This window comes from Oryza brachyantha, chromosome 10 (genome assembly GCF_000231095.2).
Source record: "Oryza brachyantha chromosome 10, ObraRS2, whole genome shotgun sequence".
In the NCBI taxonomy this organism is placed as follows: domain Eukaryota; kingdom Viridiplantae; phylum Streptophyta; class Magnoliopsida; order Poales; family Poaceae; genus Oryza; species Oryza brachyantha.
In genome coordinates, this window is record NC_023172.2 from 14,958,969 (window position 1) to 14,981,754 (window position 22,786).

Below are 22,786 nucleotides of genomic sequence, written 5' to 3' on the forward strand. Positions count from 1 at the left end.
GAGGACAGAGCTGGAAAAGGGAGGCAATGGTAAGCAAATGATGTGCTGTTTTGCATATGGCTTGTGTTTTCTGGTCATGGCAAGTGATCATGCAATTGGGGGACATTGCTGGTTTTTGCTTATATTTTATTAGTCGTGGAAAAGAAGTGTATGTGTATTAAAATCACGGCAAGATTATGTTTGCTTACCGAACTTGAAAAGTAGTAATTGCATGATGTTAGGGGATAGTCAACCATGATGTTAATGGGTTTGATCCTTACTGATCTTCTGGTTCTGAAATTATAACAAACATGAAAATTTCAGTTAAAAACTTAGGGATCTGACACTTTGACGGCCCAAATGCCCAACTAATTATTCAGTTAAAATTTAAAAACATAGGGATTTAACACTTTGACAGTCCATTTCTTAAAACGAATAAATGCACCATCATCACGTTCAACACATCAAGTTCAGTTAAAGCAACTCATCACACCACAGAGATTGTAATGGTTGGATGATAAGATAAAAATTACAGAGATCCCACGAGCAACAAATCATGGCCTGATGAGTTGTGATAGATAGGACAGAGTTCGTACAGTTAATTATTCAGGCATTCGTGCGATGTTCAGATTCAGAACCAGCAATCACCAGCAGAGATAGAGATGATAATTCAGATTAGCTGGGGCAGAGGCCAGGTTGTTCGCCAGTGCAGCGTGCCACGGTACATGTATGATTAATCATCAATTCATTCAGTAATTAGGTACGAGCAACTAACTACAGTTTAACTTTGCGTGCAGAATGGCCAAAAAAAACTGTTCAAGCTTTCCATCTTGCACGGCACAGGCAGCCATTAATACAATGTTTCGTGCAACCTCGTGCAACTCTGCACTTTACAAAAATTCAGAGTTGATTTTTTTTTTCAGAGATTTCAGAGTAGGATATAAGAGTAACATGCAAAATAACACAGTTTATTTTAGCATTGCAAGATTTGAATGGACGGTGCAGAGACCACAGACGGCTAAGCTAAGCAGGATGGTTTGTTTTGGATTAGCTTATTATTAATCTAATGGACAAATTGGTACTGGAACTCTTGTCTCTCGCACGTCAGAATGTTCAGGCCGGTTGCCTCTTTTGAGGTGGAAGAAGAAGAAGAAGCAGCTGCGCACGAGCAGCATAGAAGCTCTCGAAATTGTTTTTGGGATCGCAGCAGCGTGGCTGCATGGCCGGCTTGCCTCTGTTTTTCTTAATTTAGTTTAATTAAACCCAGCGTGCAAGCATGTTCAGCTTAGCTGATAGACTGACAATATTGTATGCTCCAGCTAACTGCATGCTCAGTACAAAAGCCTGATGACAGTACCATTTTGTCTTTGTTTTGGGGGGGATTTTGTTGATACTATTCTGAACCACATTGTAATCTGGAAGCATCATATGCATTGTGCTATTTACTGCACCTATTTGCAATGATAGTATTCAGTAGAAAACATATTTTCTTTTCTTTTTTAGGAAGAAATGTCATGGGTGTTACGAAAATATATTTTTTTTAAAAAACAAATTTGGTATGAAACTATTGTAACTTCATTTGGAAACTTGAAATTTATGGATGAATCGAAGCCATGACTCAAGAAAAGGCATGGTAAATCCGGGGTAAAAACAGTCATGAGAATGGTTCCAATGGCTAAGGACAGCAATTGCCCAGAGCATGAGCCCTGATGCCAAGACATGAGCTCCATGAAAACGCCAGCCACAGCCATCCTCAAGGGGAGCATGCCTGAATACAATATTGTCAGCAGATGCTTCTCACCAGCACACAGCTCAGGCGTCAAAACTCAAAACGTTTGCTAATTAATCATCCTTAACTTAATTAACTAATCACATCCTCACGAGATTATCAAACTTCAAAAAAAAATTATATATACTGCTAATCAGGATTGTGGAGTCGTGGGCACTACGTGCCCGTCACGATGCCTACCTTAGGTATAGAAGATTAATTAATTAATTACCCGCATGTGTTCTTGTTTTTTTGCTTAGGGCATGTTACTGAGAAGGCGTGCATTGCACGTACCGGCCATTAATGCACAGGATAGAGGATGTTCTGTTCCAGAAAATTAAACAAAAAATATGGTTTGACCTTATGCTTTCTCGAGAGAATTATGAGATGGCAATAGCTTAGTTTGATCATCTCACTCTTTCCCAGAGGGAATTCGAGTGATTGTGCAAAAGACGATGAAAAGGATTAGATTGCTAATTATTTGCTAGAGTTGGAGATCAGTTGCATGAGGACACCATTTGGTTATTAAGGTCAAACGGCTTAGCTTGTTTTCTTTCTCAGAGTTGACATTTTTTCAGTAGGGCTGGCTCTAGGCTTTCTGTTTCCAAGGATTGCGTAGTTCCATTGCAGTGTGGCTTTAAGTACAGTACTGTTTCAGAGATAACACGTTTTAATTCATTTTTTTTTTTGCGGAACAAGAACACATTCAGTATGAATTTCGTCGGGAATGAATTTTGTGTAATTGGAAGAGGTTCAATTCATCACTAGCGAACAATTTTTTTTCAACCAAGAATACTATAGTCTATATGTGTTATGAACTGTGCCTAAATGCATGTGAAATTCTGGCCGAATCATGTAGCCCGATTTGGTGCGTTGCCAACAATGATAGCGATCCAATTCTGTGTGGGCTTTTATGGGCCTGACCACAGTTTCGAGAAAGAGGTCACCAGTATTAAGCCTTTCTGCGACGACCCAATTTACATGGGCCGTTTCATACCGGACCTCCGATTCCATCTTTCTTGACCATGGTAGAGATCTAAATTCATGTGGGCCTTGATGGGCCACCATTAGTCCACATCAGATAAGGTTATATTGTGTCCCTCCACTATAGGGCGAGTTTAATTTTCACCCATCAACCGTAAAAATGGACATAACACAACCCGCATTTTCCAAAATTGGTGCAAATAAAGTAGTCCAGTTTTTTTCTGATGTGTCTAATTTAACTTGTTCATTATCCCGTGTTATGCTGACGTGGCATTAGAAGCAAAAATTAAATGATAAAAAAACATGTGGGTCTATATGTCAATCAAACAACAAGATGAAAATATTATGGGACCTAAATGCAAGTTGGTCTCACCCCCTCTCCACCTCACAATTTCCTATAATATTTTTATCTTTTTGTTTGATTGGCATAGGAGTCTTGTATATTGGAACAATAGCCAAGCCAAGCTAGCAATGTTAGCAAAAATCAGATTCAAGATTGCCTTATAATTTTATTTGCATCGGTTTTAATAGATAAGGAATGCCTTCTATCCAGTTTTTTGATTGAAGAATAAAAATCAAACTCGCCTTATAGTTTATATTTATAGGAAGTCTAAATGGCATTTCTCTTTCCTCCCTATAATTTTGGGTGGGGCGTCGTAGGCTAATCGACATTAATTCAAAGGATTTGGCGTCACCAAAACAGTCTCTTCTCACGTTTAATCTTAGAGGATTCTTAGGAAATCTTGATACCAGATAAACAAATTTATTTTTAATCAACATTTTCAAGAAAATAAAACGGTTCCGCCATACATTTGATGTATGACATATGTAAATATAAAATAATTGTACTGTAAATTTATATAAATATAGTGTAACTTTCACATGATTTTGAATCATTAGATTTCATTTTAGATTCACGAAAATAGGGAAGGAAAAAAAAGTATATTACACATAAAGTGAGAGAAGTAGATCATGTATATAAAAAAGAGTAATTTTATCATTCTTAAAAAGGTATCATGAGGTACCACTATTTTCTATATAAAATTTAGTACCATTTGTTACTAGAATGTACTAAATTTTACATAGAAAACGGTGGTATCTCATGATACCTGCTAAGGATGGAAAAAATACTCTACAAAAAAGTGTCGCACTAACATTGTTTTTTTAATTACATTCCAGTTATATAAAATTTACAGTGTAATTTATCAAACTAACATTGCGATTATACTATATTTACGTCTAACAAACTTTTAGATAAATGACCACAAATATATAGGCAGTCCCAAATAAAATTAGGCGTGTCATGACATTTACCCCATCTGAGACACCAAATTGGCCAAGTTATGTGCACGTAGAAAGCGGAATTAATTAGGAATTTAAGCCATTAACAATGACTAGGAAAGCGACTAGGAGAGCGCGTGATCTACCTACCTACCGACGTACACCGCTAATCGATCCAAGAAATTAGGCCGACGAGCTCGCTCACATTCATCGCCATTGTCGTCGTCGTCGTTGGGTTCGCCCTCTTTCCGTTGCCATTTCGCTTTCTAGCCTCCAACCTTTTTGTCCCCTGTGCATGACAGCAGCATGGTGCAGAATCCACAGACGCAATCCAGATCGAGCTGACGGCTTTCGCACTGCCGCCTCGCTCCCTGCTGATCGATCCTGTAGCTCCGGGCGCCGGCCATGTCTTGGCGGCAGTGGCTTGCCATGGCGTTCGTCGTCGTCGCCTCCGCCGTGACGGCGCAGGCCGAGCAGGAGAGGCTCGTGGTGGCCATGACTATCCTCCCGGATGCCGCGTCGGCAGGAGCAGGCAAGTCGGTCGTCGTCTTCTTCTTCTTCTTCTTCTCGACGACTCCGCTTCACATTTCTTCGTGGCCGGCCGTTCGCGCCGCCGCTCGCCGAGCCGACGGCCGGCGGGGTTCGTCGTCGGCGGCGACATCGCCGAGAAAAGGAAAGGGATCGAAATCCAATTACCTAGCATTCGACGGCAAATTCCTCAAAGTTTCAATACATGTCAACTGCCATGCACACATGTTTACACACGCACACACGTTCTCCATCCGTGTGGCTAGGCTATGAGCCCAGAGCAGCGACGAGACAGCCATGGCCCGACCTCCATGTGATTCCCCGGCCCGGATCTCTCAGCTTAATTGCACATTTTTTTTCCCACGCATTCACTCGATCATGGCCAATCATGCAAACACCACGACACCAAACACTGATCACACGCATGCATACAATGTAGTGCACTGACACTTGCTTTTGAGTACATGTTTCAGAGATGGAGTTGCGTTGAACAGTGATCAGAATTCAGAGAAAAGACTTTGAATTCATCTGACGGTTCGTGTGTTCCATCGATCGATTTTTGGTTTGCAGTGTGCCTCGACGGGAGCCCGCCGGCGTACCACCTCAGCCGCGGCTCCGGCGGCGGCGCCGGCAGCTGGGTGCTCCAGTTCGAGGGTGGCGGGTGGTGCAACGACGTGCCGTCGTGCGCGGAGAGGGCCGGCACGCGGCGAGGGTCCACCCGTTTCATGAACAAGCTCGAGGGGTTCTCCGGCGTCCTCAGCAACGATCCCGCCATGAATCCAGGTCAGTACCATCATCCATCTCAACCTCCAAATTACTGTGTTTCTTTGAGGGTCATCTTTAGAGTATCGGTGAAAAAAAAAAGTCAAACGATATATTTATAAACAAAAAATAATTTATAAATAAAATTTTTATATAGGTGTTCGTAGCAATATAAAAATTAAAGCTAAAAAATAATGAAAAACTTTAAAATCAAACTCAAAGCTAAAAGATGGGGTGTCAACCACAACAATTAACTAACATTTGAAATTCAAGAGAGCATAATGAGATGTCTCTTTTTTTTCAAATCAACTTTATACTTTTACATGTTCATCCTTATACGGCTAAGTCGTTACAAACAACAGACGTTACTACCGTTGAGGGTGGTTCGTAGGATTTGCTTTTGCAAAAGGTGACAGCAGAGTCACAATCGGGTAGGTACCATGAAGCCATGAACAGCTCATGGTCCTACAAGAATAGTTAGTGCCAGGATGGAATGATGATGATGATGATGGATTTGCGACGTAAAATGTGGAGGGGTACATTTACTGGTCTATCGTCAGCACATCCACATCCACATCCGAATCAGACTGTGTAAATTCATCTTTAAGATTGCATCTCTGCAGATAACCCAATCGTTCTAGTAATTTCAGATTAGTTAAAACTTTCAATTCCATATCACTTTAGTCTTTTAAGTTACTGCACCATCCTAAAATAAATGAATTTTTGAGTTTTTTTTGTCGAGCGTTTAACTATCTGTCTTATTTAAAAAATTTATTAAAAAATTTAAAAAAATTGTCACACGTAAAGTACTATTTATATTTTATTATATAATAACAATAAAAATATTAATCATAAAAAAATTTAAGTAAGACGAAGAGTCAAAAATTCTATCAAAAACTTAGAATTTCGTTTATTTTAGGAGAGAGGTTGTAGATTAGTTTTCTGATGTTATACGGATTAGTTTTCTCTTTGTTTTTCTTTTACCGTTCAATTTCCTTGTTAACCAAAGCAAGGACGTAGTTGATTTTGGACATTATGTTTGACCACCGTCCTCAAAAACTTTGTGCAAATATATAAAAATATGTCATGTCTAGAGCACTTTTAATAATAAAATAAGTCAAAAAAAAGTACATGCGTAGTCTGTTGTACTAAAACTAATGGTCAAATGTCATGTTTAAGGTCAATCGTGCCAATATTTATGATCAGTTTGAGTATATTTTATCACATTTTAACAAAATTAGGGATATTAACATCGTGTTCTGCCCATCAAATTGGGCAGACTTTTATAGCTGGAATCGTGTGAAGCTGAGGTACTGCGACGGTGGCTCCTTCGCGGGTGATTCAGAGTTCAGAAATGGCGTACGCTTCCTTGTTTCCCTGACTGAAACAAGCCATGTCTTGAATTGAATTGAATTGCATGTGGTTTGCTGCAATTGTTCAGTACTCAGATCACTGTTTGGTGATTTGCCATTTTGCAGTCTTCAGTCCTATACTTCAGAGGTCAGAGGATATGGGATGCTATCATCAGTGATCTCCTTCCAAAGGGCCTAGCAAAAGCCGAAAAGGTTCCTTAATTTGTTTTCCTTAAAACCGGTTGTTTCATTTCAGTACTGTATTTTCTGCACAAACACCTTTTTCACCAGCATTAATTTAGGCTGGAATCCACTTTTTTGATGCCAATATAAGCTTTTCCAAGTTACCACCAGCATTGCTAAACAGCACAAGATCTCATTCACAATATTCTTCAGGCTTCTTCAGAGCTCTTCCTGTTCCCTGGTTTATAGTTGCAAGTTCTGAATTCTTCAGGTACTGCTCTCAGGCTGTTCAGCAGGAGGCCTAGCTACATTCTTCCACTGCGATGACCTCAAGGGGCATCTTGGAGGTGCTGCCACGGTGAAATGCCTAAGCGACGCAGGATTTTTCCTTGATGTGTAACGATGGAGGCTAAGCAAGCAAAATTTACTTTGGCTACCTGATTCTTTTACTAGGAGTGTTGAAACAACTTGTTTTCCATTCTGCAGGGATGACATTACTGGCAACAACACTGTTAGGCCTTTCTTTAGAAGCCTAGTAGATTTGCAGGTACCTGATTTGTCCAGCCTGATTCCACACACTGGATTTTCTCATTATTTGATGATATCTCAAAGCTATGAGCTTTTTCATGCAGGGAGCCCAGAAGAATCTGAACAAAGACTGCCTGAGTTCAACACAGTATTCATACCAGGTAACTGCACTTTAGATTGTTTTCTTTACTGCCTTTGAAAGTAAAAGTTACAACTTTTGTACATTTCCTATCCACTCCGTGCAGTGCTTCTTTCCGCAATATATACTTCCAAACATCAGAACCCCATATTTCATTTTGAATTCAGCTTACGACGTATATCAGGTAAAAAAACACATGGTGCAACTTGATGTTTTCAGGATCTGATTGTACAACTCATAAGCAATAACACATGTTTTTACCCTTATTTGAACAGTTCCATCATAATTTTGTGCCTCCCTCATGTGATTCTAGAGGCCAATGGAGTCACTGTAAGTCAGACCCTGGTGCATGCAGCTCATCCCAAATTATAACCCTCCAAGGTTACCCTTTTATTTCTTTCTTGTTAGTACTAATCGGTGCAATTTGCATGTATAAACAATTTAGGAAATTCACGCTAAATATTATTCAGCTTCAGATTAAAAGCTCGAGATTATTCAGATTTAGATTAAATTGAACAAACATATGCTAGATTCTGGATTTAAGCTGCTGTCTTCATGACATCCTTCAGAGTTCTGAATCTATATCTGCAGGACTCAGGTCTGCAATGTTGGCAGCTCTGAAACCGTTTGAAGATGAACAGAAAATAGGGATGTTCATAAATTCTTGTTTCGCACATTGCCAGAGTGAGCTGCAGGACACATGGTTTGCACCAAACTCCCCCAGGCTACACAGTAAGGTAGTGGTAATCTACAGGAACAAGCTGTGTATATGCACTACATTCTAGGCAGACAGTGATGATAGAGTTACATGTTATCGGTGCCTCAGACAATTGCAGAGCTGGTTGGTGACTGGTACTTTGAGAGAGGGCCTGACAAACAAATCGATTGCGCATACCCTTGTGACTCAACTTGTCACAACCTTATACCTTCTAATCAGGTTAGTTTCTTTCCAGAACACTTCCTAGGAAAAATAACACCGTTTTACCATGTACCAATTTCAAATTAGTAATCTGCTTGCAGTTCAGGAAAAATGAATGAAACAGACAAAAGAATTGTTTGGTGACTAGGATGTGGGGATGTAGGAGTTTGCCCGGCAAATATCATACCCAGTTATGATCAAAATAGCAAAAATTTCATTTAATTGGTGAATAAACTGAAGGGTGAACACAATTACAATGTAAGTGCACTTCTCCTCAGATTTCATTCTTTTTATAAAATAAAAACTTAAATGGATAAGCAGAAAGCTAGCGTTAATACAATACATATTTTATTGATCCATTACGATAAAATGTGTGAACCACTTAAGCTTAGCTTCATAGAAGTTGAATAGTTGATTCATATTACTGAATTTGCAAGCACAGAATGAATCATGAGTGGACCAAATTTCAACTCCAACAATTCCAACATCATGCACTCTGCATTTCTGCAACAAAATTTTGCACCCTTTGTGTTATGAATTCCAACATCTTGCACTTTCGGTCCCAAATTTCAACATCTTGAAATCTTCATTTCTGTAACAAAGGATTGCACCCCCCCCCCCCAAAAAAAAAACTTTTTATTCATCTTTACAAAAGTTGGTTGATATTACTGAAATGCAGACACAGAATGCATCATGAATAAACCAAATCTCAGTCCAAACAATTCCAACATCTTGCACTACACATTTCTGCAACTAAAGATTGCACCCCCTAGTTTAAAAATTCCAATGCTACATGCGTCTGAATTTATGTTTATGCAGAATGGAAGCTCAGGTATCCACAATGGAAGTCCATGCATGAACATTCCTCCAAAATTCTACACCATCAGAAGCATCGTACAGATAATTCTTTACCTGTCTATATTGCACATTGTAAAACAATTCACCATTTCATACGACACTTGATTGAACAATAAACAGAGCCAATGCTCTTCTAACCACTGAAAGTTTGTCACTTTCGTTCTCCTTTCACTGATACATCAAGAAACTATAACCTCGGCAAAGTAAAAAAAAAGGAAAATAGAAGAGCGACGCACTGCAGAAGCAGATGAACATACTACCACAGTATCCAATGTTCTACACAGTTGGTCAGGACTTCAGATCAACATTGCAGAAGCAGGAATAATATGTTTCAATTAGCTATATAGGACATTGAACTGTAAGAGCTAAACCATGCACATCTGAAGAAGTCATGATGCTATCCCTATCTTACCATGTTCTGCATGAGCTGGTTGACATAGAGAGGGAAAAAAAGGATAAATTGGAAGCTATTTATCTCGCGTTTTCATCTGGATCAACTGCCGGGAAGAACCAGAACGAGTCACCGGTGGTGGAGAAGTCGCCTTGCCGGTGCGGCACCGTCTTCTTCAGCACCAGCGGCACCACGCCAACCCTCGACTCCGACCAGAACCACGCCTGCCTATCGCCGATGACGCCGTCCACGTCGGGCATGGTCGACGGCTGGTGCGCGAACAACACGGACCCCGGGGCGTGTCCCGCCGCGGACGAGGACGGAACGGCCGCCGAGCACCCGCGGCCGAGCAGCAGCACGCGCTCGCCGGGGCAGGCGGCCACCGGCAGCCACGCCCTGGCTTCCCAGTTCAACTTGTAGAGCGCGACGTTGCTGTAGCGTTCGTCCGAGAGCACGAGGAGGACGTGGCCGAGCGACTCCACGAGGTAGTGCCGCCTCAGCTCCTGCGACGGCAGCGTGAACCCCGTGTCCCTGCGCAGCACCTTGGGATTCACGTCGTCGAGATCGACGCGCCATAGCCGCCTCCTCTCATCGACGACGTACACCATGGAGCCGACACTGACGACGTCGCTGCGGGCCGCGTGATAGCGGAACCCCGGGGACCGCAGCGTTTGCCATCCTTGGAAGTCGTCGGGGCGGCAGAAGGCGAGCAGCCTGTCCCACACGACGACGAGGAAGCAGCCCGCGTGGGCCGGCGACGACGTGAGGACGGCGTGGAACCGCACGTTCCACTTTACGAACGGCCACGCGACGATCCTCTGCTCGCCGGTGATGGGGTTGAACAGCATGATGCGGCGGGGCGGCTCCTCGGCGACCATGACGAGCCACCCGTGCCCGGTGGCGACGCAGCGGTGGATGTCCATCGAGGGGGCCTCGTACGCGTAGGATCTCCCTCCGGGCACGTCGTAGAACACGCGCCGCACCGTAGCCCTCCTCCTCGGCCCCACCGCCGTCTCCCGCTCCCGCTCCGGTAGCAGCAGCCACGGGAAGGGCGGCGGGGCGTGGCCGATACGGCGGCAGTGGACGCGCCACGCGCGGTCGACGAGGCGGAGGCTGAGGTAGTCGGCGAAGGTGACGAAGGGTGCGAGCGCGGTGAAGAGGACGGCGCGCCGACTAGGGTTCCCGCGGCTGCGCCCCGCCGCCATCGTCGCGGCGCGGCGCATGCAAGCGAGACGGGGTTTGGGCTTGGTCTGGCTGGCTTGGCTCGATCGCTCGCTCCGCGTCTCCTCGTCCAACGCGCACGCGCCACCCGTACCGTAGTCCGACGCGACGCGCCTGCGCCTATATATAAAAAAAAAAGAAAAGAAAATAGAAATGGGGAATTCCAGAGAGAGGCAAAGTGAAAATTAAAATTGGGGTGTAAATGAATATGTGTTTTTATTTCAGCATGATGAATATTGGGGAAATCTGTAAAAATTACAAAAGAGTTAAAGTGGCTTTAGAGAAGTGAAATATTTAATGTTTATTCTTTTTTTTAATAAATTAAGGTGCAAATGATGGTGCTAGTATATCTGGTTTTTCAAGAGGTGGTCCTTGTTCATATTTTTTAGTCACAAATATATATTGTTTTGGAATCTGTACGGTACTAAACTTTCTACAATTTGAATAGCAATTTTTTTCCCCAAATATTTGTCGTGAAGCCACTTTTATAGTGTCATACTTTTTACTAGGTTTAAAAATACAATGCCATGAGATTTTACAGTGTTTTCTGTGAAAATTTTGTATACAAAAAATATAGTTACTTTTAGCTGGTCATTTGTCATGAAATGTTTACTAGGTTAAAAATTATATTTTTATGCTTCCCGAGCTGATAAATGGTATGTTTTTATAAAAATTTTGTGTAATAAAGTTGATTTCAAAAATCACATCAATCATTTTTTAAATTCTTATAGCTAATAATCGGTTAATCATATACTAATTTGTGGCTATTTTTTTTCCTGGTTACTTAACCCACGTGAGAACAGAGCCGTAATGTTAAATCTTCGTGACTGTATAGATGTCCGGAACAATATATATCATGATCGAAGAAAGTATGTCTCGATCACGAGTGAGCACGAAGGATCCGATCGGTTGAGCTATCAACAATTATTTATCAGATCATATATTTATTATTAGCAGTTTAAAAGCTAAATTTGTAAGAACATTGCTATGACAAACCCAAAAATCTCACAATTTAATTTTTGGATACGATTTATAAGCCAAGGAGACGATGCGAGGCTAAGCAGTATCTTGTACGAGGTGGATGTTGATCAAATATTTTGATTTATTTTTTGAAACAATTTATGTTGCTTTAATGTGTGTATTTCTGGCACAATCTCCAATAAATACATGTTTTGTCTATATTGGTACAGCAATCTTCTGCTTTGATTTGTAGTAATATCTGGAACTAACTGGCCCTTTTCACACCCATTCCAGAACCAAATTCAATGCATGAACAGCTAAGCATCCTGCAGCCATCCATCCAAAGGGCGCTTCAGTTTTCGTTTGTATGCAAACAAAAAGTCAATACTTCTAGTGCACTGGCAAGCATACATTCAAATCTAGAAAAAAACGTAACATTTAAAAAGTGAAAATGTTTGATATTTTTATTAGCCGAATTTAGCCTGGATTTGGAGTTTTCATTCCTGAAATACATGAAGGGAACGAACGATTTTTTCTCCTGTCAGAGCTTGGCCGTGGGACGAGAAAATGTCGTTTTGTCTCCATCGACCATTGAGTAACGGATTTCCATCCCTACATCGTAAAATCGAATACAACACATCTCTTATCTATAAAAACAGAATGCAAATACAGTCTTAACGCAATATTCACTCCTGTTTTTGCTCACGTGGTGCCGACGTGGCTAGTCTGACTTGTTTACCATTCCGTTTTACGCCAAAGTGACACTATAAGCAAAATTAAAAGATTAAAAATTAAAATAAATATATAAGACCCATATGTCAGTCAAACTAAAAGATAAAAATATTATAGGACCCACATGTCAATAGGTCCCACCCTCCACCTCAACCATTTCATTCCCCTCTCTCCCATTTTTTTTGTGGTAGATAATGAGATGGACATGGTGTGGGACCTGCTTGCATTTAGGTCCCACAATATTTTTATTTTTTGCTTGGCTGACATATAGACTCCGGATAATTTATTTTAATTTTTAATCTTTTAATTTTGCTTCTAATGCCACATTAGCGTTGGCGGGCAATGACCCTGTTAAACTAGCCAGGTCAGCAAAATACAAACTCAATATTGTCTTGAAAATTCATTTATACCAGTTTTGAGAGAGAAGAGATACTTTATATCCGGTTTTCTAATTGAGTGATGAAAATTGAACTCACCCTACAGTTTAGGGAGACAAAATGACCTTTTCTGATAGGAAAAGGATGGTACCATTGTTGGCCCGCCAAATCATGGGCCGATAGAGTCCGCTAGCAATCCAACCCAGGACACGTACACAGGCCCACCAAAATTATTGGGCAAAGACGATGCAATTGTCCGCCAAATATTGGGCCGTTGGAGTTGGCCGTCGGAATATCATGCGGCCGACGTAAGTCGGCCCACAAGCCCATTACGAACTATGGCGGGTCCATGAAAAGGCCTGCTTGAGTTGGATCCAAATCGGCCCACATAAATCAGCCCATAAATTGGCCCATGTAACGACGATGCGGCCCATCAAGGCCCATGTAAGTTTGGAGCCCCACTCATCTGGTGACGATCCAACTCGGTCCACGAAGACTTCAATCTAGGGCTGGCTTGATCCTCTGTTTCTCAATCCCCCGAGCAACTGAACGCGCGTGCGGTGGCCGCCGCCGGCGAAGCCGGTGATCGATTCGCGCGCGCGCATGGATGAGTCCGATCCTAGATTCATGGATGGATGGATGCAGGTACGCATGTGTACTCCTTGCGCTTAATTAGTTCTAGCGAGGGTTCAAGAGATGAGGTTAGGAGGGCATTGACTTGATTAATTTTGGGGGGTTTCTTGGGCAGACAACAGTACGGGATCCAGCAGCATCGTCCATGCATCGGTATTCTTAGTTTCGATTTAACTATGCGGCTAATCTAGATGGAGTCAAGTACTAGTACCCTCCCGTGGTCAGTTCTTTTATCTGTCGTGTTACTCGCGTCGGCTACTTCAGTACACTGAACTAAACTCACGCGGGAGGCCATCAAACGGGATATCTGTAAATGAAAAATAATTTATAAATAAAATTTTTATATATGTGTTCTCAGTAATATATAAGCAACAGCTGAAAAATAAACTATAATAAAATGAACTTTAAATTTAAAGTTAAAATTTTAATTTTATGATTATAAGTATAAACATAAGCGAAAAGATAATGATGTTAGTGATCCATCCATCTATGATCTATCCATGGATCAAGTGCACTGAACTGCAGATCAAGAAGCAAATGCCATGCCAAACTCTGCAGAGAACGTCGCGTTGTTGACACATTCTTTTACTCGTCAGTAAACCAGTCTCGTGATCAGGGTAAGTTTCTGAAATGCCCTGGTAAACTAGCTTCTCCAGCCCTTTTTCCAATCTACACAGCACATGGCATTATTCAATACAGTAAACTGGTGTACCCTAATGGTTGCCTATGCCTTGTCTAATTGCATGGACGTATGCATGAACAGTGTCTGATGGAACGAGCCAATTAATCGTTCTGCAGTCACATTGTCTCTCCCTCTGTCTGCTTCAGTTTTTTCGGCTTGGTGTCACCTGGATCACTACTTCACCAATGCAATCTGGTACGAGCATGACACTGTGACAGGATGGCATTTTCCCGGCGTGCAAAACTGGCATGCGCTAACACAGGTAGGAGTAGCTACTGAATAAGAGCAGGTTCGGTTTTGCGTGATGAAAATGAATATGAGTATATATCGTGCCTGTCTGTGTAATTAGCACTATTACTGACTGATTACTTGATTAGTCAGCTGTATTCTGCAATGCAAGCAACCAAGCATAACTTGGCCACATAGGATACTGCCAGTCACAATCAAGCCTGGTTTAATCGTCAGGGAAGGGAACCAGCTCTTGTTTGGTTATTGCAGAGACTACAGGCTACAGGATTGAGGCTTCTGCAGGTTAGCACATGCATCTCTGTAATGATTCATCAGCCCCCGAGTAATTTCTTCCTCCTTTTGTTTTGTATATTTTGCAGCTTGCAATATAGACCAAACCAATGTATTTTTTCTTGAACTGTTGGATTGACAAAGAAAGTAGTATCAAGTATAGTCAATTAGCACTAGGATGGCTTTAGTAAAGATAACAGGGGTAAAAAGCACAGGGCATCTCAGCCTCTCTCAGGACCAGCAGCGTGTGACTGACTAAATAGTAATTAGTATAGGAGACAAGCTAACTAAGGTGATGGTTTGTGGAAGGCCAAGAATCTTTGACGACAGGTTCTCACCCCATGTTGATGACGATGCTTTGTTTGTTTAGTCGTCGGATTGTGTTTTTGGTGGGAGAAGCGCCATGCATCATGCATGCATGCATCCATGCTGTTGATGCTTTTGGAAGGGAACACGGCGTGCCTGCATCTGTTAATATACTCTAGCTATTGATTAACTTAAGCCAAGTATAGGACGATCAAAGCAGCAAAAATATTGTTAAGCTACATTAGGCTTTTTCATCCTAATGTATGCTCAAGGTATCAGTAATTAAGCTGTGCTGCTAGCTACTGCTTTATCTGTTTCAAAATATAAACATTTTTAGATTGTTTAGCAGAGATTATACAGTAGATGGGATAAAATAGGAAGAATTTAAATAGAAAGTAATTGATGAGACGTGTTAGAAATGCTTATATTTTAGGATAGAATTTAAATCGTAGAAATAATTGTATTTTATAATGGATGTAGTAGTAAATACTACTCTATTGTAATAAATCTATCAATGCATTTTTATAAATCTTAATGTTATATATTAATGATTTAAGATTTTGATATTTTATTACACAAATTATAGGATCTAGTATTTAAGAACGGGGATATTAGTCTTATGCAACCGAGCATTGGTTAGGCTGAAGCACTTATTCACTCTATCTTTTCACTTTTGCTCGTGTTTGTAAAAAAAACTTTAATTTTAAATCTTAAATTTAGAGTATTTTTCACCAATGTTTATTTTTTAGAGTTGGTTTTAGATCACTAATGATTTTTATATATAATTTTTATTCACAAATTATTTTTCGTTTGTAATATGCCATTTGCATGAAAAAAAAGTAGACAACCACCTTGTGTTTGGAGCAGACGATTCTGTAACCGAATTGTAAGCCTGGAGCAAATGATGTTTAGCTAACTTGTATCAGAATGTTCATGTGTTTACCCAGCTGATCAAAAGGCCGAAATGGAGATCCAAAGAGGAGCTTCTGAACTGGAGGTGGACGATAGGGCAGAGCAAGCACAAGCAGAACAGCCAGTGGCGACTGCCGAGTGGAGCCCACACCGACCAAAGTGGTCCCACCCCTTCCCCTTGCCTCAAAGATCGGGAGGGAGGTGGGGCCCACGCTCGTCGCCACGTGTCAGTGACGTCGTCCTCACTCCTGCCGGCGACATCCATGGGCCTTGCTCGCCGTGCAGCCGTGAACTGCCTTTTTCTCCATGGCAACCATCTCACACAAGCTGAAGCTCCATGATCCAGTGAGGTGCACGCAATCCACAGGCGAGTGGCCTTGTTATGATTTCTTGCAGCTCGAGGTCGACGAAACAGCATTCAGAATTTCAGATCGTCCAGCTTGCAAGCAACCACAACTATTTCTTCTTCTCGTGTCTTGAGCTGAAAATTTCTCAACGCCGCAATGGCCCATCACTCCCAAGGTCAGTGTTTTCGGATAATGCAGGGTCTATCTGATGCAAATAAAATGCTTGCATAAATAGTTTTGCAACAAAAATGATAGAAACTGCAATAAAATGGATAAATTGCACTTTCAAAATGGACCATGTTTCACTTTCCATCATGTTTAGCACATATTTTTACCTTTCGTCAAGTTGTATTAAAATAAGTTTTACTTTAACATCGTAACACATCATCAAAAATTTTTATTAAATCTTAGTGAAACTTTATGAAGCATAATGCAAATTCAAGAAGTTCCATAAGTTTCAACCATATTTCATAAGATTTCCTTTCAAATTGTAGAACATGATGCAAAGTTATTTTTTTAATTTTGATATACTACCGCCGTTTTTAAGTATAAGTATTATATAGACTAGGGCCGCGTTCGTTTGAGAGGCTGTGAATTAACTTATCCCAGCGCGGAAAATATAGTAATAGATTAATACATGATTAATTAATTATTAATTATTTAAAAATATAAAATAGATTAATATGATTTTTAAAACAACTTTTTTATAAAAAAATTTTGTAAAAAATATAATGTTTAGTAGTTTGGTAAGCGTGCGCGCGGAAAACGAGAGAGATAAGTTAACTTGTCGTTCCAGCAGAACGCAGCCTAGGGAGAGATCAAAATTTTATACTTACTAATACTGATACTACTAGTATTTTAAACATAAGTATTTTTATGTTGGTATATCTTAGTATAAAATTTGAATAGTAGGAACGAATATATTTCAGAATGGTGGGAGTACATCGCAGTAGTAAACAGCTTTCAGCCAGATAGCACACGTCCGTGTTCAGAAACAGAGAAACACGAAAGAACTCCACTAATCAGTGACTACCACTACTCCCAGCAATGACACGTTCTCCCAGAGACCCAACTAAAATAATCTTTGCTACTAATTGAGCACTAATTAATCATTAGGTGGCCTAATCAACAGCTGGAGAGGACACGCCCTCGAGCTCGTGATATCCGAGGCCACTCACTCCCTAGATAATCTTACATTTTGGTCCTTTGTGTCAGGATGATATTTCGCCTCCGTACCTAGCACCTCCAGTAGTAAACGCGCAAAGAGATTTCAGAATATTTCGCCAGCCGCCAGCAGCTCAGGAGGGAGTGGGAAGCCAGGAAGAAGGCTGTGCGCCTGTGCTGGCGACTGCGCCCAATGCCTCTTGCATCTTCACTCCACTCGCTCAAGTGGGAGAGGAGCTCGTGGAATCTATAGCTCTTGTGCAGCACTGATCTGGTTATAGCCTTGCAAAGGTAATTGCGTTTCTTGGTTCATTCTTCAGGAGTTTTTCAGCTCATGTGAGCTGTGTTGTTGTTCTTGGCAGTTCTTGAGGTGGTTGGCTGGGGATTTGGAATGGGGAGCTTTGTACAGGTTTGGTTTTCTGCGGCTGGGGCAACTCTTCTTGGAGGAAACTGTTCGTGTGTTTCCTCAAGAACTCCGGTGGAACTTGTATTGACTGGATTTGCTGTAGATGCGAGAGTGTTTGAAGTTTTTGGGCAGGGAGAGATGTGGCTGTTTGGTGGAGGGATTTGACTGGTATTCATGTCGATATGTTCATATTTCGCTCAGATTTCGATTTGAGGTTTCCTTGGATACAAGAAATGTCCTGTGGTGTATTCATATGAGAAAATAACAAGTTTGCACTTAAAAAGGAAAAAAAAGATTTGTTTTTTCATTATTTCTTGATAACATAGGTTGAGTACTGAATACTAGTATGATTTTGTTATGTTTTGTTTTTCAGTAGGCATATCGTGTTGTTCCTCTTAAACTTGTCTTGCCTAATAGTACTAGGCTACTAATATGAAGTTTATAGTAGTTGCCTTTTATGGTTCTTGAATTAGGAGTGACGCCACTGCGCCTCGGCTCCGCTTTTCCTGTTATGATGAGGGCATCTTCAACACTTTTATTTTGTTGTGCTATCTAGATTTGCATCCCAGCATCCAGTTTGTCACCTCAATCAGTACTATTGGGTGGCTATTTTAGTATCATTCCTGGCTCAAACTGCTTGTGTTTTTATGTGGTATCGCATATTTCTAGCTCCTAGTTATTATAACAGGGTGGGGAGATTTTAGATTGATCCACCAGTTACAGCGTCCCAGTAGAAATTAGTTGCTTGGTGCCAAAAAATAAAAGAAAGCTGTGATTTTTTGGCTGCAACAAACTATAAAGATTCTTTCCATAGCAGTACGGACCTAAATAGCTAATAATGTGTAATGGTTTGATGATATGCAGGTTTTCTCTATGGGAAATCGTTCTCGACAGCGAGTACCTAAGGAAGCGATGCAATCCATCAATGAGGAGGCAGACAGCCCTAGCAGGGAAGCACAACCGAGCAGATACGATTTGTTGAAATGTCCAGATGGAAAATTGGGAGAACTGCGCCTCGAGCGGATTCCAAATTTTCATTGCAAAAGTTTGCCTTCAAGCCGACGGGGGGCAAACCTAGATGCCATCATGCACAAGCGAGGTTCTTTGTATCAGAGTTCTAGTGATGTTAGCAGACTGAGGAAACTACAAGAAGGAAGGAAAAAATTAGATTCTGCATTCAGTAGAGATTCATTCATGTCATTTGAGATTGTGGACTCATCTTCTCAGCCTAGCACAAGTGGAGCCTACCTTTCACGACAACCGAGTCGCTCAGGCAAGGCAATTTCTTCCATGGAGGCAACTAGTAATGTTCAACAGGCTACCAGGGAGTTTCTTAGTCTTTCATCGCGTAAACTTCCTGATGAAAATTCAAGACTCGGAAGGCCACGCAGGGACTGCAATTTGTTGAAAGATTGTGCGGGAGATGGCTTCCTGGAGATTTCTCTTGAGGAAGACACCAGCGAAAGCGTCCACAGGAGACAGCTAGATGGAAGCTGTACCAAAGATACAAGATCAAATTGGCAACATTCAGTTCATGTTTATCCTGATGGGAATAAGCATGATGAAGGTGACGTGGTAAGTAAACTGGCCAAGTCCTTGTCAACAAAAGTTGGTGTTTTTGATTCTACATGTCCACCAGAGAATATTCATGGTGCCAATGGCACCACAAAAGCTCGATCTAGTCCATTCAAGAAAATTTTGGATCCTATCATGAAGTCCAAGTCACTTAGGAATCCGTCTCTAATGGAAAAAGAAGATGCCAAATATAGTAGCCTGCCGGTTGAAGGAAAAAGTAGGGTATCGCGGAGATCTTTGTTAAGCGGTAACTCAAGGGCTGAACAAAGCCTCACACCTAATTGCCAGCACAGTAGGGAAGCCCAACATTTGGCAGTTGCTTCATCACCAACTCATCTCCATGCAGTTCTTAAATTGGATCCTAGTAATGATGCTTTTGGTTTTGAGTTCTGTACCAAGGACCCGGAAGAATCCATTTATGCTAACACCTGGAAATCCGGAAACGAGTTGAATTGGATTTACACCTTCCATAGCACAGGGAAGCGAACAAGCACTGTCGGAAAGACCCCAAAGGATAGACGGGGGTGTTTGCCTCCAATTGTAGGCCAAATGCACGTATCCTCCTATTTGTACTCTGAAGTTGAACAAAATGGTGTTCTGAATAACTCGGCCATTAGTGAGTTTGTCTTGTACGACATCGCTCATGCGAGACGGAGTTCGGCTGTTGAAAGAATTCAATGTACAGATTCCAGTAGACCAAAATTCTGCAGTACTGTAAATAATTCAACATCTAGGGGTTCTCTAGAGAGGAATTTGATGGAGCGGCAAAATACTACAAGGAATAACTCGGATGCATCAACATCTAGTCTTTGGTCCCGAGAAGACCTCCATCCTCATTTGGAGGTTGCTGCTGTTGTAATCAAAGTGCCGTTCCACAAAACCCAGTCCAAAGAATTGAAAGATGGCTCATCATCCGGTACCATAAAAGTGGCTGCAGCAGGCGGGGCACATGGTTTACCGAGGGATGATGAAACTAGCCCATCACCTCTACTTGAGCGCTTGAAGAGTGGTGGAGGTTGTGATTGTGGTGGATGGGATATGTCTTGCCCAATTGTTGTCCTTGACAATGCATATGATAGTCATTGGGTTGATTCAGTGATGACTGAAAGCAAGCATCCTATGGAACTTCCTTTTCAGGTACGCCTTATAGTTTTTCCTCTTGCTATACTTTTACTGCAGACACATTTAAGGCGGTTAATACCTTCATTCAAATCATGACCTAGTATGTCTGAATATTCATGAATTAGCATTGGCATGATCTTTTTGTTAGATGTAGTTGAAGCTCATGTAATGGCTGTTAAATCTTCCCACAAAAGTACTGGAGAAACAACCATGTACCACTTCTTTACTTAATAGACACGACACTTTAGGGGTGATCACGGCATATTAGCAAATAAAAAATAATTTGTGAATAAAACTTTTATATACGTGTTCTTAGCGATTTAAAAACAAATGCTAAAAAATAAACTACAATGAAAAACCTCAAAATCAACTCCAAATTTAAGGTTGAAAATTTATATTTTGGATTATAAGCATAAGTAAAAGTGAAAAGATGTGAATTTTTATATGTTAATAGTACAGACATTTCTGATCTGTGCACTCCAAACTTTTAAACAGGGTAACAAAGAGGCGCTCCCTGCAATTTCGATGAAGGCTGATGGGAATGGACATTTTTCAGTGGATTTCCATGCACGACTATCAGCATTGCAGGCATTTTCAGTCTGCATTTGTTTGCTTCACTGCTCTGAAGTTTCTTCAGCCATTGGTATTGACAAATTCAAGCATAAGCTGTACTCCAGTTCATTGAAGATGCTCCTCAAGGAGGAAGTTAAGCAGCTAATTGAATCAGTAACAACAAAAGAGAAGAAGAAGAAAACAAAGAGGCGTAAAGAAAGAACACCTCCATCTATCGTCCTTGACCCGCCGTTTTCACCCATGGGAAGAGTGTAATCAACGGATCGATAACCCCAGTTGAACAAAAAGATAAGAAGTCAGAATTGTCTCATTATGTACAACATTAGTTGTCATGATTTGGTTCTGATCATGCTCATTTGATGCTCAATATGTCCTGTTCATAAGGATGGAGGTAACCTTCTTCAGTTTATAGCAGTAGTTGACAGATTTTTCCGAGGTTTATAAATGGCTGTACCAGTCCTGAAGAGAATATGGTTCTTAGTTGAATCAATTACAGGCGACAAGAACATCTAAACCGGAATGTGGCCCCCCTTTTTTTTTCTGTTTTGTACATAACATCACTTTTTTGCGCTCCATCGTTTCAAGTTCTTTTTGGAGCCTGGCAGAATGTCTGTAACTGTCTTTTTTACATTTTATTTGATTCCAGCCTGAAGGAGGTGCAAACAGCTAACACTAATCTGCTGGCCATAAATTTGCTTGTTCTGCTTGCACCTGAACTTGCACTGCATAGCTCCAGAAGTTTTGAAGTTGGGGGCGGGATTTGGAATTTGGCAAAACCGCGCCATTTGGTGCAATGTCTGCTTCAGCTACTGCATTGGTTGGTGGCTTGGTGCATCTGCTGCTGACTTTAGCCCTGATTTGTCTGCAACAATGCTCTCCCATTTCTCACCAGCCATGACTGGAGACCAAAGATTGGATTTGGAGCATGCAATTCGTGTCTCTGATGAGGTTGGATCTGCAAAATATGCTAGCACTAGTACTGGCAGCACTGCTTTGGTATATTGGTTTTGGTTTGGTGATCCCACGAGAATACGCGAGGGACAAGCAGGTAGTGATGGGTATCAGCTGACAAAGACACAGGTTGGACCATCTTGAGCCTTGACTCAGGTTTGGCCTGACTCTGATATTGAGCTCCATGCTGCTGTCCTGCCTCTGCCTTTTTCTGCATCTCTATTTATTACTAACCTCACTTCTTTTCCAACCAACATGGAGCAACCTGTTGCTGGTACAGTAATTACTAGCTCCATGAAGGATGACTCCTTTTCCATATGGTACTGCATGAATTGCTAGCTGCATGAAATGAATTGATTCCATTTTCATGATATGGTACTACAGCAATTGCTAGCTCCGTGAATCGACTCCATTTCCTTATAGTGCTACAGTGCTAATTGATAGCTCCATGTATTGATTTCATTTCCATATGGTGGCTGTCAGTGGGTCACTGCGTTGGCTGCCTACTGGAATCAGAATGAACAAATTTCTGAACTTTTTCGCATATCAGGTTCAGAATGAACAGGTTTCTAAATGTATTTTTTTCCTGGCAGATTCTGAACGAACAGGTTTCTTGAATGTTTTTTCTCTATCA

The 22,786-nt window shown here is 41.3% G+C and overlaps 3 protein-coding genes across 8 annotated transcripts; 2 read left to right on the forward strand and 1 right to left on the reverse strand.

The window, feature by feature from the left end:
• Positions 1 to 4,204: 4,204 nt before the first annotated feature.
• Positions 4,205 to 9,331, forward strand: LOC102712759 (pectin acetylesterase 9). Of its 2 annotated transcripts, XM_015841631.2 has the most exons (14): positions 4,205 to 4,247; positions 4,328 to 4,544; positions 5,111 to 5,323; positions 6,582 to 6,661; positions 6,781 to 6,867; positions 7,109 to 7,233; positions 7,324 to 7,384; positions 7,470 to 7,526; positions 7,611 to 7,688; positions 7,780 to 7,885; positions 8,096 to 8,241; positions 8,331 to 8,441; positions 8,525 to 8,681; positions 9,243 to 9,331. In XM_015841631.2, the coding sequence occupies exons 2-13, from the start codon at positions 4,418 to 4,420 to the stop codon at positions 8,540 to 8,542; spliced, it is 1,209 nt and encodes a 402-aa protein (XP_015697117.1). In that variant the 5' UTR covers positions 4,205 to 4,247; positions 4,328 to 4,417; the 3' UTR covers positions 8,543 to 8,681; positions 9,243 to 9,331. The 2 variants fall into 2 exon arrangements, with proteins under 2 accessions (XP_015697117.1, XP_015697116.1); XM_015841630.2 differs by lacking the exon at positions 4,205 to 4,247 and having other exon boundaries at positions 4,260 to 4,544.
• A 332-nt stretch (positions 9,332 to 9,663) lies between these two features.
• On the reverse strand, positions 9,664 to 10,948 carry LOC102713028. The gene has a single exon (XM_015841584.2). The coding sequence runs from the start codon at positions 10,893 to 10,895 to the stop codon at positions 9,753 to 9,755; it is 1,143 nt and encodes a 380-aa protein (XP_015697070.2). The 5' UTR covers positions 10,896 to 10,948; the 3' UTR covers positions 9,664 to 9,752.
• Positions 10,949 to 13,495: 2,547 nt separating this feature from the next.
• LOC102702598 lies at positions 13,496 to 22,786 on the forward strand. Of its 5 annotated transcripts, none has more exons than XM_040528195.1 (8): positions 14,017 to 14,212; positions 14,424 to 14,539; positions 14,655 to 14,808; positions 16,050 to 16,536; positions 17,577 to 17,816; positions 17,888 to 18,099; positions 18,796 to 20,643; positions 21,124 to 22,786. In XM_040528195.1, the coding sequence occupies exons 7-8, from the start codon at positions 18,805 to 18,807 to the stop codon at positions 21,454 to 21,456; spliced, it is 2,172 nt and encodes a 723-aa protein (XP_040384129.1). In that variant the 5' UTR covers positions 14,017 to 14,212; positions 14,424 to 14,539; positions 14,655 to 14,808; positions 16,050 to 16,536; positions 17,577 to 17,816; positions 17,888 to 18,099; positions 18,796 to 18,804; the 3' UTR covers positions 21,457 to 22,786. The 5 variants fall into 5 exon arrangements, with proteins under 5 accessions (XP_040384128.1, XP_040384129.1, XP_040384130.1 ...); XM_040528196.1 differs by having other exon boundaries at positions 17,577 to 17,799; XM_040528194.1 differs by lacking the exons at positions 14,017 to 14,212; positions 17,888 to 18,099 and adding an exon at positions 13,496 to 13,607.

Bases quoted from the DNA above. Each gene is read 5' to 3' on its own strand.
- LOC102712759 (XM_015841631.2), top strand. From the start codon at position 4,418: ATGTCTTGGCGGCAGTGGCTTGCCATGGCGTTCGTCGTCGTCGCCTCC. The intron at 7,234-7,323 runs GTAACGATGGAG...TCCATTCTGCAG, and splicing joins GCAGGATTTTTCCTTGATGT to GGATGACATTACTGGCAACA. The intron at 7,886-8,095 runs GTTACCCTTTTA...CTATATCTGCAG, and splicing joins CCAAATTATAACCCTCCAAG to GACTCAGGTCTGCAATGTTG.
- LOC102713028 (XM_015841584.2), bottom strand. From the start codon at position 10,895: ATGCGCCGCGCCGCGACGATGGCGGCGGGGCGCAGCCGCGGGAACCCT.
- LOC102702598 (XM_040528194.1), top strand. From the start codon at position 18,805: ATGGGAAATCGTTCTCGACAGCGAGTACCTAAGGAAGCGATGCAATCC. The intron at 20,644-21,123 runs GTACGCCTTATA...ACTTTTAAACAG, and splicing joins CTATGGAACTTCCTTTTCAG to GGTAACAAAGAGGCGCTCCC.